Source organism: Oxyura jamaicensis, chromosome 8 (genome assembly GCF_011077185.1).
Source record: "Oxyura jamaicensis isolate SHBP4307 breed ruddy duck chromosome 8, BPBGC_Ojam_1.0, whole genome shotgun sequence".
NCBI classification, from domain to species: Eukaryota; Metazoa; Chordata; class Aves; order Anseriformes; family Anatidae; genus Oxyura; species Oxyura jamaicensis.
Genome location: NC_048900.1, coordinates 8,562,201 through 8,577,394, shown reverse-complemented (window position 1 = coordinate 8,577,394; position 15,194 = coordinate 8,562,201). Strand labels below are relative to the sequence as shown.

At 64.0% G+C, this 15,194-nt stretch overlaps 1 protein-coding gene and 1 long non-coding RNA gene across 3 annotated transcripts in view; one reads left to right on the top strand and one right to left on the bottom strand.

The window, feature by feature from the left end:
* Positions 1-15,075, bottom strand: part of LOC118170659 — a 21,140-nt gene extending 6,065 nt beyond the window's left edge. The window contains exons 1-2 of the long non-coding RNA XR_004752824.1: positions 14,914-15,075; positions 1,802-1,810 (exon numbers count right to left, since the gene is read on the bottom strand). This is a non-coding gene — a long non-coding RNA (uncharacterized LOC118170659). The remainder of the gene's footprint in view (positions 1-1,801; positions 1,811-14,913) is intronic.
* On the top strand, positions 2,606-12,419 carry OLFML2B (olfactomedin like 2B). Of its 2 annotated transcripts, none has more exons than XM_035333072.1 (8): positions 2,606-2,875; positions 3,603-3,866; positions 6,584-6,691; positions 8,474-8,644; positions 9,698-9,935; positions 10,470-11,006; positions 11,275-11,451; positions 11,697-12,419. In XM_035333072.1, exons 1-8 carry the CDS (start codon positions 2,732-2,734, stop codon positions 12,296-12,298), a joined length of 2,241 nt encoding a protein of 746 aa, XP_035188963.1. In that variant the 5' UTR covers positions 2,606-2,731; the 3' UTR covers positions 12,299-12,419. The 2 variants fall into 2 exon arrangements, with proteins under 2 accessions (XP_035188963.1, XP_035188964.1); XM_035333073.1 differs by having other exon boundaries at positions 2,607-2,875; positions 9,698-9,926.
* Positions 15,076-15,194: the final 119 nt, after the last annotated feature.

Below are 15,194 nucleotides of genomic sequence, written 5' to 3'. Positions count from 1 at the left end.
GAGGTGGGGACAGTACCAACTGGCTGGCATGCCAGCGAGGCAGGATGTGTACAGCTGCCCGCACGCACCCGGGAGGAAGAAGCAGGGGATGAGATGGGGTCAGGGGGTTGGATGCTCCACTCCATCACCCTCTGGCTGTTTTGTCTCGTGGTGCCCAATCTGGGCTCCTATCCTGAGCCATTTTTCAGGCTGTGCTGCCTGTACCCTGCAGGCACAGGGCATGCACCGAGCTGCACGGCTCCACGTCTCTGGCACCCCCAGCCTGGCACTGCTCGGTGAAGTGGCATAGTCAGGGAGCGTGGATTTCAGAATAACACAGCTATAGGGCAGAACATGTTTGAAGCCCACTTTTCTCACATCATGGTGATGTGGCCTGAGCTCTGCACTCAGCTCCTGTGCAGCTGGCTTGGCATGGCTTCTCCAAAACCCAGCTTCAAGCTGCCTTCAGAAGGCCTTACCGGGGAGAGCTGCCCAGGAAGCCTGGGGGCTCATCGCAGCCGTCTGGCACAGCAAAGCTCTCCTGATTTAAAAGCAGCTCTTTTAAAATACACGTCCTATTTGGCTTGGGCAGAGCTGCCCTGTGTGTCCAGGGTGCTGCAATCCCAGCTTGGCGCAGGCGTGCCTCCTGCAGGTGACACGCAGCCTTGGGAAGGGCAGGTTCCCAGCACGGGCACACATTTACCTACTTGACTCATAGATGGAAACGCCAGTGTCACTGCTGAGGTCAATGAAGAAGCCTCTCAAATTGCTGTGCAGCTCGGGATCACGTCAGGAGCCTTCCTGCCTCGTCACACGGCTCCGTGGGACAGCTCCGATGGGGCTGGAAGGGAGCGCTCCTAATCCTGGGCGCGGAGCGGATGCACGAGGGCCGGGTGTCAGCTCCCTCGTCTAGCCATGTGCTGTCCCCAGGTGCGTGCAGCTCTTGGGCTGGAGGGGCGGCCGGTGGGACGGCAGGCAGCTCAGCGAGGGGAAGCACCCAGTCCTGGCCCTGGAGAGGAACAAAGCACCAGGACGTGCTGCAAAGCAACCTGGCCGAAACAGACCTGCGGGTCCAGTGGACCCCAAGCTGATCAAGCCAGCGACGTGCCCTCGCTGTAATAAAGCAGATTATCTCTGGAGAGTCCTGAGCAAGAAACCCAAGCTGTCAGCGTGCGGCGGCACACATCCTGCCTTCCTCGGGGCTTTGCGCCAGCAGCGGCTCCTCGCCGCGCTCAGCTCCGCGCGGTGGTGCTGTGGCCCCGCCGTGCTCACTCCGGGCTGCTTCGGGGAGCTCCGTCTGCGGGCTTCCTCGCGGTGGTGTGTTGTTTTTTTTTTTTTTTTTTTTTTTTTTTTTCTGGTGGGGGGGGGTTTTGAGTTTTTTTGTGGAGCGCCGGGAGCAGAAGTGCCTGCCGCTGTCTCCTCTCGCCCCCAAAGGACAGGCTTAAACTTGCCTTCAGCCCAGACTAAATACCACCGGCACCACTTTCTCCCCCTTGTAAAGAAAAGACGGCAACAAAGGATGTCGGTGGCGTGGGAGACCCTGCCCTCTGTCTGAAACCCTGTGGCTGATTTCTTTCCCTTTTTTCCAGCCTTTGAAAGTGGCCGTGAGGAAAAGGCTGAAGGGGTTGCAGGGAGGGTTTGTGGGGGGACGGGGCAGCCCCTTGGGTGCCAGCCCTCCTGCCTTGGATCCAGCATCACAGGAGCAAAGCCGCCTGTCCTGGGGGCTCTGCCCAAACCCCCAAGTGCGGTCTGGGCAGCCTGCAGGCCCCGGTGGGACACGAGCTGGGGCTCCAAAAGCTCCGGTCTCACAGGCTGTGCCGACAGGCTGCCCCTGGGGGACCTCAGCTGTCATCAGCACGGAGCGACGGAGATGGACGTGATGGAGCTGGCGCCCGAGGGCTGTGGTTTGCTGGGAAGAAACCAGCGCTGCCAGCCTGCAGCAGGGCAGCGGGCCCCGGGGACGGACGGACCGTGCCTTGCACCCCCAGGGCTGTGGTCCCAGCCTCAGAGCCAGCATCTGGTGCTGTCCCCTGTGCCTCAGGCACTTCGTCTCTCACACAAGTCATTTTCTTCTTGCCTGGCAGCTCCAGCCCTGCTCTCCAGGGCATGGGATGGGACGGGATGGGATGTGCCACCAGCACAGCTTCCCTGTACCCCAAAGCACACGGAGGATGGGAACCACACTGTCACTGGGGACAGAAAGCAAGCCAGCACTTGGCACCTTTCTGTCCCCTCTGTCCCCTCGCACGGGACGTGGCGCTGTGACACATGTTGGTGTGACACATATTAGTGCGACACACGATGCTGGTGGGCTCAGCTCACAACCACCCCAAGAAACCCCACGCGTGGGATCTCCGCACCACCCTTTTCATCCGGTTCCCCCCCACGTGTGACCCCCCCGGGCTCCTTGCCGGGCCTCGCCCCCACCTCCCCCCTCTCCCCTCCCCAGTTTCCCCGGTCCAGGGGGGGGGCTCGGGCAGCCCCCGGCGCTCCGCAGGTGGGAAGCACCGCCCGGGGCGGCCCCAAACGCCGACCCCAAGCCCACCCCCGGCTCCGCCCGCCGCGGAGGCAGGCGGGGAGGGAGGCCGGGAGCCTGGGGGAGAGGCCGGCAGGGAGGCGGGGGCCCTGCCCGGCCCCGCCCGCGCCCTCCGCGCCGCACCTGAGCGCGCAGCGGCGTCCCCATCCCCATCCTCATCCCCATCCTCATCTTCATCCCCATCCCCATCCTCATCCTCCCCCCCCCCCCCCTCCCATGGCGCTGCCGCTGCTGCTGTGCCTGGCGGCGCTGGGAGCCGGCTGCCGGGCAGGGTCCCCCCCCGGCGGCGCCCCCGGCCCCTCCGGCGAGCCGCCGCTGCTGCAGGACGAGGCGGACAACCAGGAGAACATCCTCTCGCAGGTCCGGGGGGGGCTGCCCGGGGCGGGAGGTGCCGGGCAGGCACCGCCCGGGGGGTGCCGAGGGGGGGGTGCTGCTGTTACTGCCCCGGGGGGCTGCCCCCGAGGGGCTGGGGGGAGCTGGGGGGTCCTTGGGGGGTGCTGGGGGGGCACATGGGGGGGCTCTGGGTGCCCGGAGAGGGGCGTCCCATGGCTGGGCAGTGCCCCCCCCCCACCCCGAAAGGCACCGGGTGGTGTTGTCTGCCCTCGGGAATAGCTTTTGGGGCGGCTGCTGGGGGCAGCCGGTCCCGGTTCTGTCCGGGCTCCCCGAAGCGCTCCCTGCAGATCCCCGTGAAGGAAATTCTGGGCGTTGTGTGGGGCTGCCCGGCGGGGCCGTCCCGCCGCCAGGTTTCGCTGCTTGTGGGGTTATTTCAGCTGCCCCAGCCCTGCTTGCCCGTACAAAGAAGCCTCGCCCGGGGCAGCAGGTGGCTTTCGGGGCGGCTGTTCCCTGAAGGACACGAAGCGTGACGGGACAGCGGGATGGGCTTCACCCCTAAAGCTCCTAGCGCCTGGGTCCGTCTTACACGGACCAGAAGACCACCCTGGTGGAGGAAGGCGGCTTTCCCCGTGTAGGCAGCGGGGCAGAAAGCCTGGCGCTTCGTAGGGGACTCGTCCACCGGTTTTGGGATGGTTTCCTGGAGGCTCGGGGCGCTGTGAGGCTCCCCGCGGGTCCTGACGGTGCCGGTGCTCAGCTGCTAGGTGACTACGACAAGGTGAAGGCGGTGTCCGAGGGCTCCGACTGCCGCTGCAAGTGCCTGGTCAGGCCCCTGGGCCGCGGCGCCTGCCAGCGGATTAACGAGGGCGCCTTCAGAGCCGAGGACTTCTACACGGTGGAAACCATCACGTCGGGACCCAGCTGCAAGTGTGCGTGCGTGGCCCCCCCGTCCGCCCTCAACCCCTGCGAGGGGGACTTCAGGCTGAAGAAGCTGCGGGAGGCGGAGAGCAGTGACCTGAAGGTAGGAGCACAGCTTGAATTTTCGGGGTCCTTGCGCCTCCCGAGGGCGCGCTGGGAAGCGGGTGGTGCTGGTGGCATCCCGCAGGCACCAGGGGATGGTCAGCTGCATGAGGCACAGACTGCATGTTCCAATAAAGTCATCCTTCCAGGCTTGGGAGCGTACAAAAAGCCCTGGGGAAACTGCCCTTGGGGACGGACGGACGGACAGACGGACACAGCGCTGTCCCCTGCCACCGCCGCAGCAAGGCTCCCGGGTCGGAGCTGGGGAAGAGCAGGGCCCGGGGAGCTTTCAGCACACGTTGCCTGCTCCTGATCAAAAACAGCTCAGGAGTACGGCCCCGAAATGTGGGCAACTCCTAATATTCCCAGTAGCTTTTAAAAATCCTTTTTTTCCCTTTTTTCTCCCTTTAAAGAAGGCTTTTGAAGCCTTTTTCTTCCTATGCTTTGGAACACAAAACTTTGTTACTTCCATATCCATGTGTTCTGTGTAAGAACGAGGCCGGGGCCGACCCAGGCAGCTGCTGTGGATGATTCCCCCACGGCCCCGTTTGCCCCCCCTGCCCTCGGACGCCCCGTGGGATGCTCACAAAGCTGGTTTGGTTTCTGCAGGCTGAAAGCCGCCGATGTGTCAGCATGAAAGTGTGCCACAGTGCTGGCGGGGACGGTGGCGGGGTGGGTTTTGTCCTGTTTAAACACTGGCACTTCTGTGTTATTCCCTCATCCGGTGGTATTTGCCCCAGGTCCTCCTGACCCTTCCTGGGTGCCCACCATTGCTGGTCTAGCGGCTCTGCGCGATGGGTTGGTTCCCATTAATTCGGAGCTGGGGACGTGTGGGTTGGTTCCCAATAACTTGGAGCTGGGGACGTGTTTCGTCCCGTCAGACCGCGGGCAGTCAGCAGCTCCCCGTCCGAGCTCCCTGCAGCGAGGGAAGACAAACGTGCGCAGCAGACCACCTGTCCCTGCGGGGAAGGAGCGATCGCAGCCTGGAGGTGTTTGGTGGTCGCTCGTCCGCCGGGGAAGCAGCACCGTGCCCTGTCCCCGATGGCCGTAATCCCCCGGGGAGCGCGGCCAGGGGCTGGCTCCGGCTGCCGCTCCCCAGGGACGGCTCGCAGCCAGCTGCCGTGCGAACGCCGCCGGCCCTCTAGGAACTGGCCCCTGCTCCCGGGGCGTTTCGCAAGGACCTCGCGGCCAAGCCGCCGCACAGAGCCTGGCCAAACACTGCGCACGTGGGGGTTGTCTTTGCTGTAAAAGCCCGGCCGTGGGAGCTGTGAGAACGGGCTCGCCGGGCACCGGCGGGGGAGGGTCCCCAAAATGAGAGGCGGGCGGTGCTGGGAGCACCCCAGTGCATGCATCAGATGTTTGCCTGGGCTCTCAGAGCAGTAAAACCAAGCCCACGTCAGGCAGAGCGAGGGAGGTGCAGTGAGTCGGTGTGTGCACATCGGTACCATGCGTCAGGGAGGGTCAGCCCGGGGCAGCTGAATCCAGGATCCCTTTTTGTGGGATCGCAGCGTGCCGCTGGTCCTCTGCGGGTGGATGCGGCTGGTGTTCCTGGGGGCTTGGTGCCTGACCTGCAGCCAGCCTGTGCTCCGGGGGAGCTGGAAGGCACTTTAGGAAGTCTGCAACCTTTGTGCTGCTGGGAGTGATCCAGCCTGGAGGGAAAGCGCGTTTCTCCAGGGGCTGTGCATGCGTTGTATCGGCAGTCCCGGTCCAGTTCTCAGTGGAAAGTGGATGCGTAGCCATAAAACAGGCCTCGTCTCTTGCTGCTGGCACAAACAAAACCCTTTCCCTTGCTGTCAGCTCCGCCAGGAGACTGCAGAGGCCGAGGAAGAAGCTGAGCGCTGCCAGCAGTGCTGCCTGCGTTTCTCCCGTGTTTCTGGGCTCTGCTGATCAGCCTGAGGCTGCGGGCAGAACACCGCGCCTCCTCGCAGGGATCCCCATGCGCTGACAGCGCTCTTTGGCTGTCGGGGCCACGAGGTGTGTGGTGTGGGGCTGTACACGTGGGCCAGGGGGAGCAGGAGGAAGGCAGGGTCTGTCCAGGAGCCCTCCCCAGCCAGCCTGTGCCCGTGCCCGGCCACAGGGCTCCTCTGCTCCCAGCAGCGGAGCTGGCACGGGGCGATGCGGGGCTGCACGGCCATCCCCACCCGCGTGGGACCAGGGCAGGGCACCTCCGTACGGGGGCTGCAAGGAGGAGGCAGCATCCATCGAGCAAGGTGGTTCGCCGGGGAAGCTGGCGCTGAACTTCAGCCCCCGTGCGCTGCTGCCTTTGTGAGTATTTTTATTTTTTAACAAGCTTCTCCTGGTTCCAGGAAAAACAAGCACGGGATGGCAGGAGCTCAGGGTCTGATCTCAAACTCATTTTACGTGAGCTGTGGTTCGCTTGTTGGCTCCTCGGCTGCCAGCCGTGTGGCTTGGGGAGCTGACCCTTGGCGACGTGAGCGCCGCGCTCCCCTCGCACCCAACGCGCGGTGCTGTGCGCCGCGGCCCTGGCAGGCTGGGTGGGCCGAGGTTCTTTATCCCCCCCAGGTGGAAGTAAGGACCATCAAGAGTAGCCCATCGTCCCCAGATGCAGAGTGCTGTCTGCACAGGGACAAAACTGCTCCTTAAAAAACCTCTTGTGCTCGGATACGTGCGCTACCCTTGACTTTTGGCTGCGGAAACCCTTCTGGGTGCTCCACAGCAAGCGCCCGTGCCTGACGGTGTGCTCCGTTTGCCTTGCAGCTGTCCTCCATCGTCGAGATGCTGGAAAGTGCCTTCTACGGCTTGGACCTGCTGAAGCTGCACTCGGTCACCACGAAGCTGGTGGGCCGCGTGGAGAGGCTGGAGGAGGTAAGGCAGGCCCCCTCGCCTTCGGGCTGAAACCCTGTACCTGGTGCCTTGGCTGTGCTCAGAGCCTCTTTCCTGTTCCCCGGTGCTGCTAAAAGACAGACACGGCTCAGTATTCCTCTGGCTAGCACGACGCAGGGTGGCAGGTCGCTGAGCCCCACGGCCCCAGGTGCAGACCCAACCGCGCGGCGCTCCCCCCGGGTCCGTGTCTGGGAGAGCAATCCCACATTCTTGTCGGAGCGGCACGGTCCCGTTCGGCTGCAGGCAGCGGCCAAGAAGCGGTGATTTATAAAGCCAAAATTCCACTTGCAAAGTGTTTTGGGAAGGCACGGGGCGCTCCGCCTCGGGGTCAGGCAAGAGACAGCCGAGAGGAGCACGCTTGGCCGCGAGGAGCCGGCTTTCCAAACAGGGTGTTGACCCAAAAGGAGGAAAAGGGTTTTGAGGTCTGAACATAATAAAACACCGCTGTGTGTGCTTGCAATCCCACCCTCCTCCTGCGGTTTGGCTTGTTCCCCAGGTGTTGGGGCTGCCGCTGAGTTTTGGGTGAGGAGGGAAGGGGAGCGGTGACCCGGGGCCGTGCTGCTGCTGAGCGGGGCTGGGCGTGGGGGGCGTCCTGCCCCTGTGGATTTGCCCGAGCCTGAGGCCAGCTAGGTGAGAATGTCAGCTTGGAGGCTTGGGAAGTGCCACGGAAAGCATCCCCGTGCTTTCCCTGCTCTCACTCTTCCACCAGCGCCCGCTGAGGATGCTGAGCGGGCCGGAGGCTGCTGCGGGCACAGCCCAGCTCCGGGCGCTGCCCTGCGGCTCCCGACACGGCTGCGAGCAGCCGGGGCCCGCAGAAGGCAGCGGGGCTCCGCTCGCCTCCTGCCCGGGGCTGGCGCCTCCGAGCGGGTCAGCTGCAGGCAGCAGCTGGGAGCAGCCTCCCGTCACCAGCCTCGCACCCAAATTCCTGCCCGCCGGACCGGGTGCAGGGGACAGCTGGGTGCTGGGGGAGGTCCTGGCATCGCTCCAAAGTGTCGGCCCCCAGGCCAGAAGGGTTTTGGCAGCTGCTCCCTGGAGAAGCAGCTGAGCGGCCCCAGGGAGCATCAGAGGGCACCGTGTCGGTGGTGGGAGAAAGATTTTGTGCCCATGGACCAGATATTACACAAAATAAGTGACAAGGGCACGGGACAGCTGGAAACAGCCATGAAGGAGGAGGGTGCCAAAGCTGCTTCTGCTCCTAGGAGAGCACCTTAAGCTCCCCTGCCCCTTTTCTTACTGCAACAAAAAGCTTGCTGAGAAATCCCTGCGTTACAGGACTCAGCCTCAAAATCAAATGCACATCAAAATGAAATGCCCTACGGCTAACTGGGCTCGGGCGGGTATTTTTGGAAGGGACTGCGAGTTTTTTCCAGTATGACAAGGTGTCGTACACAAATGCTGTGTGGTTGGACCCCAGATCTGAGGTCTGCAGAGCCAGCATCTCCTCCGGTTCGTCGTCAGCTCGCAGCTGTTGCTTCAGCTGGCAGCTCTGAGGTCGCAGATGGAGGTCATGGTGGATTTTAGGAGAGATTAATGGCAGGACAGATTTGAGATGAAGGACTGGGGGAACTGCCTCCAGGCTATGTGCAAAAGTGCTTTGATTGATGTGCTGTCTACTCGAGCAGTTAAAGATGTAGAGGACCAAGAAGTGAGCTGAGACGGCAGCAGCCCCTCGGTGCCCAGCCCCAGGGAGAAGCAGGGCCAGGAGCCCAGAGCTCCCCGCCTCCCGGGGTCTGGGCTGGGGTGAAGCCCCTCTCTCCTTCCCAGGGCATGTCCAGGAACTTCACGCGGGACGGCCGTGGGGAGGGAGCCGCCGTGGAGGAGCCTCTGCAGGAGCCCCAGCGCCGGGAGAACTGCTCCAGCCTCATCTCCAACAGCCTCGCCGACATCGAGGGCTCGCTGCAGAGGGATGCGGAGGCTGCCTACGTGCACACCGAGGTACGGCCGCCTGGCAGCACCTCTGCTCTGCCTTCCCCCTGCTCCCAGCACCACACCATAACGCTGGCCACTCGAGGCAGCCCGGCACCGGGGTATTTCCCTCCCCGCTTGGCAAAGCCCGTTCCCGTTCCCCGGCCCCAGCCTGCTTCTCCCGGCACGGCCCAGCTGTGGCTGGGACGTGGGAGGCAGCGGGACCGGGCTGCACCCCGCGCCTCCCCCTCCTGCTTTTCCAGGTCGGAGTGCTTGGAAAGACTGATGTCATTGTGGGGCCGGCTGGGAACCGCTGGGAAGCCTTTGATTAGCGGGGCTCGGGGGCTCCAGGGACGGGCAGCGCGTTGCTTTCCATCACAAGCAGCTCCCCGCCAGCTCCTGTGCCCGCAGGCTCCGGGCAGAGACGTGGGCATCCCGTGGGTCTGCCCCATGTGGGGATGTTCCTGTTGGGGCAGGGGTTTCTGTGCTGCAGCTGCGATGAGCAAGAAGGGTGTTTGGGGGGGAAAGCCCACCTGGGGTGTCCTGCCCCCCTGGCTGTATGAGCTGGGGAGGCTCTGTGCTGCTCTGCGCCCTGCTGTGGCTCCTGGTGCTCCGGCCTCTGCCCCCCACCCGTGTGATGCCTGCGACCCCAGGGTGCTCTGCCCGGGCTGGGGGGACATGGCTGGCAGGGGGGTGCCTGCTGGGGGTCCCAGCCCTGCCCGGGCAGCGGAGCAGGGCGCGGGGCCGTTATCACCCCGAGTGACCTCATTTCCCAGCACTGCCTTTCCGTGCCGTTAATTGCAGCAGTGCTTCGAAGGAATCCTGGGCCCGTCTCCTCAGCCAAACGGGCCCCGCTTCAGCGCTCTGTCTGTCTTTCCATTTTGCTTTAATGAGGTGAAACCCCGCAGCCATGAGCCGTGGCTGCTGCGGCTCTGGGCTCTCGGCTGTCCACCATCACTCGTGATCGAACGCAGGGCACGGCAAGCCGCGAGGAAGGATGGCACGACCTGTGCCAAACCCCTGCACTCCCCCCAGATCCTCCCGTTGAGGCCCATGCCGTAACAAGCTCCCCGTCTCTTGCAGGGCAAGTACGAGGAAAGGTTCCTGAAGGATGAGACCATCTCCCAGCAGATCAACTCCGTCGAGTCCCTCCCGGAGCTGCACCTTGCTCCGGAGGAGGAGAAGCCCAAGCAGCTCCTGCAGAGGAAGCTGCGCCTGCGGGGCCGGCCCCCTTCCAAGCCCACCATCGTGCGAGGGGTCACCTACTACAAGGCGCAGTCCAGCGAGTCGGAGAACGACATCGAGGAGCAGCGTGAGTCGGGTTCATGGCCCCCCCCCAGCAGAAGCAGCCTCGTCCCCTGGGAACGCGTGGGCACAAAGTGCGTGGGGACACCGCGGGGGATGTGGTGACTTCGGCTCCAGGAGGAGGGACGGGAGCAGGGGGCTTGGAGCCGTGGCCTGGGGGACGGGGCGCGGAGGTGCTGGGTCAGGCTGCTGGCAGGGCAGTGGAATGAGCAAAAGGAGAGAGCCGCGGGGACGGATGAGCTGCTAATCCAGGAGACGTGGTTTCTGAGAGGAGGCCAGAGCAGGAAAACTGAAACTGCAGGATGGAAATAAAGGGGCAGGAGGTGAAAACACGGGGTGGAGGGGAACTCCGAGTCCCTCTCCTCTTAGGGGTGCTGTGGGGCTGAAGCTGGGCGTGTTGATCGAGTGGTAGAACCAGTGGGGAAATCACCACCACAAACATCAGCGTGGGCATCCAGCGCCCACACCCAGACGGGAGGGTTTAGTACAAGGGACGTGGGGAGGTGGGAGGAGGAGCGGGGCGCCGCTGACGCCCGTGTCCGTGCGGCAGAGGACGAGCTGTTCAGCGGGGACAACACGGTGGATTTGCTGATCGAAGACCAGCTCCTGCGGCCCAGCGGGCGGGCGGGCGAGGGCGTGCGGAAGCCCTCCCCGGTGGGGTGGCCACCCACCCCCAGCAGCGACCCCACCACCACCGCGCCGACCACCGTGCCCCTGTCCCCTGCCGCCTCCGTGGGGCCGACGCCAGACCCCACCACCGTGAGCCAGCCGCCCCCCACCCCGGGGACCACGAGCTCCCCATCGGAGCTGCCCGAGGAGGGGACCCCGCAGCTGCCAACAGCATGGACCAGCGTGGTGGCATCTACGGCCACCGAGAGCCTGCCCACTGCCACCAGCCACGTCCCCAGCCCTGCTGCGGCCACCACCGCCCAGAGCCCGTGGGACATGGGCACGAGCCCTGAGCCTGGCACGGGGAGCAGCCCAGGACCCCCGGAGCAGGCGAGCACCCCCGCGACGCCGGTCAGCCCCACGATCCCCGCCACCCCGAAGCAGGCGCTGGAGGAGGAGGACATCAGGAACATCATCGGTGAGTGCTCCTGCGCGTGGCCATGGGCCCTGCGCCCCTCCTGCCGTGCCCTCGGGGGCAGGCTCGTGCACGGGGTGCGCGCACCTGGGAGACACTGGGCAGTGCTGTACTGGGGCACCAAGTTTCACTTGGTAACTCTGGAACCTCCTGATGTCCCCTCCCTGCTTCGAGGCGGTGGGCAGGGGGTGGAGAGGGGTGATGCCCACAGCCCTTGGGAGCGTGCAGCTGCCCTGCCTCCCGCCTGGCGAGCCCCTCTCTGCCCGTGCAGGGCGCTGCAAGGACACGCTGTCCACCATCTCGGGGCCCACCACGCAGAACACCTACGGGCGCAACGAGGGGGCCTGGATGAAGGACCCGCTGGCCAGGGAGGAGCGGATCTACGTCACCAACTACTACTACGGGAACACGCTGGTGGAGTTCAGGAACCTCGACAACTTCAAGCAAGGTGGGGTTTTGCTGTCCCTGTGTCCCCGGGGCTGTGCCAGCCCCTGCTTGGCTGGCACAAATACCGTCCCCATTCCACGTTAGGGTTGGGAGGGACCCTCTTGGGTGGTGGTACCTGGCGCGTGGGGTTCACAGCGTGGGGCAGGACCAGCTGCCCGTGGTGGCTGTGACCTTGCTTGTCACCACGGGAGGTGGGGAAGGGGGTGAAGGGAGGAGGACTTCACCAGCATGGTGTCTGCCTCTCAGGGCGCTGGAGCAACTCCTACAAGCTCCCCTACAGCTGGATCGGGACGGGGCACGTCGTCTACAACGGGTCCTTCTACTACAACCGGGCCTTCACCCGCAACATCATCAAATACGACCTGAAGCAGCGCTACGTGGCCGCCTGGGCCATGCTGCACGACGTGGCCTACGAGGAGTCCACGCCGTGGCGGTGGCGGGGCCACTCGGACGTGGACTTCGCCGTGGACGAGAACGGCCTGTGGGTCATTTACCCGGCCATCAGCTACGAGGGCTTCAACCAGGAGGTGATCGTGCTGAGCAAGCTGAACGCCGCCGACCTCAGCACGCAGAAGGAGACCACGTGGCGGACGGGGCTGCGGAAGAACTTCTACGGGAACTGCTTCGTCATCTGCGGCGTCCTGTACGCCGTCGACAGCTACAACAAGAGGAACGCCAACATCTCCTACGCCTTCGACACGCACACCAACACGCAGATCATCCCCCGGCTGCTCTTCGAGAACGAGTACGCCTACACCACGCAGATAGACTATAACCCCAAGGACCGCCTGCTCTACGCCTGGGACAATGGCCACCAGGTCACCTACCACGTCATCTTTGCCTACTGAGCCCCCCGCCACGGCGGGGCACTGCAAGCGAGGGGCCACCAGCACCTTTTGTTATTATTATTATTTTTATTATTATTATTATTTTGTACAAATCAAAGAGTAAATGATTTTTTGTCGTTTCGAGCTGTTTTTTATGGCGGATTGTAGATCGATCCCCAGGCCAGGACCGCCCCCTTTGTCTGCTGTACCCCTGCTCCTCATCCCCGGGGCAGCGCGGAGGGGCCGGTGGCAGCAGGGCTGCTCCTTCGGGAGGGGACGCCGGGCTCCGCGCGCAGAGGAGGAGGTGGCCCTGACGTAGCCCCGCTAATGAGCTTTTTTTTTAGCTGAAAACCGTCAGCAGCAACCCCAGAACCTGGTGCAAGGCTGGCCTTTCTGCTGCAGGCTACAGGTCCCGGCGGGACGCTGGTGTCCTGGCGGAGGGAGAGCGTGTCCCCGCTCGGGGCCACCCGGCAGCCAGCAGGTGCTTCGGAGACCCCGCTGTACGGTGTGGCTGCGAGCGCAGCCCCAGTGCTGGCACTTACCCTGAGGACTGTCCCCTCTCCCCCCGGCGCCTTCTGCAGCCTGCCCCGGGGGGCTGCGGGTGCCAGGCTGGGAGCCAGCAGCGGGAGGGGGGCACTGTAAATAGCTGTAGATGACACGTCCGTGCGCTCTGTAACCCCAAACCCTCCCCGGCTGGGATTTGCCGGTGATGCTCCGCTGGAGGGCACGGCCAGTGGGAGCCCAGCGCGGAGGCACGGCCCCCGCCTCCCCGGCCTGGCACCACCTTGTATTTACCTGCTGTTAATAATAAAAGATCAAGTACCTTTGCAGCTGTCTGGGGCTTTCTTTGGGTCTGGGTCACCCTCTGGGACCCCACAGAAGCAACGCATGCACGGTGCGTGGGGATGGTGCTCAGGCTGTGTTCTGCCTGCGACAGCTTGTCCTGGCTTTGCTGGAGCAGCCCCCGTCCTCCCACGGGACGGGGAATCGGTGACAAGTGTGGGGCCTGCCCAGCTCGGGGCTGCCTGCTTCCATCCTGGAGGGGAAGAAAAACAACCCAAGGTGCCAAACGTGGTACCCTGATGTGCGCTGTCCCCCCGCCCTGCAGCCACCCCTTCCCCAGGGGGATGAGAGGGGGGTCTGGGTGCCCTGGGCAGTGCCAATGCTGTGCCCAGCAGAGCTCCAAGCGATGGCACTCGCCTGCCAGCCTTTTCGTACGTAAAACAGCACTGACAAACAAATAGTAATAAATAAGAGAACGGTTTTATTGCCATCAGTGCTAGGGACAGAGACAAGAGGACTGCATGGGAAGAGAGGTGCTCTCTGCCACCGGTGCCTGCTGGGCTGAGGATGCAGGACCGCAGTGGTCCCATGTCCCCGACCCCTCTGTGCCAGCCCCCAGGCTCGGGACGCTGCCCTGCCACCCCCGTGTCCCTTTCCACGGCGCTGTTGTGGATGCACCCATGGGTGCACCCCTCCCCGCCCCAACCAACCCACGGCACGGCTATGGGAGCGCGGCCACCGCCGCCGGGTCCCTGCCGTGGCTCCCAGCAGCAAAGGGCCCCCCCAGAGCACGGCGGGCGCGGCGGGGGCTGCGTGCCTCTGGCTGGGGCACAGCCGGGGAGTTTCTGCTCGATGACTGCGCAAGCTGGCCCGCAGTCAGGTGGGGCCCGGGCCAGGAAAACAGAACTGGTGCAAGGAGCGCAGCCAAGCCCCTCGCCGAGCCCGGCTGCTTCCCAGCAGCTCCAGCGCCGAGGGGATGGGGGCCGTGCGGCGCTGACTACGTGGCAAAGGGCAAAGCGTTTCCACAGTGTTGCAAGGCACGTATTTCACAGGGGTGTATTGCTGCTCGCCCTCTTCCTCGCCTCCCCCGAGCTGTTTGTCTTGCTGCGGGATCAACCTTTATTTCCTAACAGACACACACACAAAGAATAATAATAATAATAATAATGAAAAAAAAAACACATCAGTAAGTGGTTCAGACAAGGAGGGAAAGCCAATGGTCTGGCAAACCGAAGCTGATCATCTTCTGTGCTAACTGCAAGGGGGAAAAAAAAGTAACAACATGCTGAAGTCATTACGCAAGGCCGATGTTCTGGTGGCGCCCGACCCCAGCTGAGCACCGCGCCGCATCCCCGCGGCCCTGCCCCGGCTGGCAAAAGAGGGCAGAAGGCTTTTGTGGTGGCACTCGGGGACCTCAGCAAGAGCCCCTTTGGGTGGCTCAGGGCCTGGGGCTCGGGGCAGGCTGCCCTGCTGTGTGATGGGGGGTGCCAGGGCGGAGAACGGGTGTGTGTTTTGGGCAGAAGGTGCTCCTGTCTGTGTGTGCGTGTTTCGGGAGGAAGGTGCTGTGGCTGTGTCCCACCGCACTCAAAGGGCCCTCCTGCCAGGGCGATGCTGCCTGCCCTGCGAGCCTGTGAACAGACAGAGCCGCTCAGCAGGCTGGTAGCAGAGAGAAACATTAAATATCACCCAAAATTACAAAAAATTGTGGGGGGGTAAGGAAGTACAATCTTTAGTGATGATTACGCTGCACTAAACCACCACCCTCGGGCCAAGCCCCAGCCTTTTGCCACGCAGCCGCATGTGCACAGGTGAGGCTGTGCAGGTCGCTGCCTCGGTGGGCAGGGCCCCGTAACACCCGGGCACCCCGCTCGGTGGGCACCAAGGTGGGACTCCCTCTGCAGGGCGACCCCGGGAGCAGGACCCTGGTTTAGCAGCTCCACAGGTGGCCGGGCTGCACGGAGCCCTCGGGGCACGCCTGGTGGCAGTGCAGGTTGTTCTGCTTGTAGTGCCTTGGCTGCCAGTGCCCTGAGGGCTGTCGCACCTCGCTGCGTGGCACCAGCGGTACCCCTGCAGCCCCAGGCAGCAGCCCCAGCTTCCTCGGTGAGGGAGGCGGCGTGGGGAAGGGTTTGGGGCA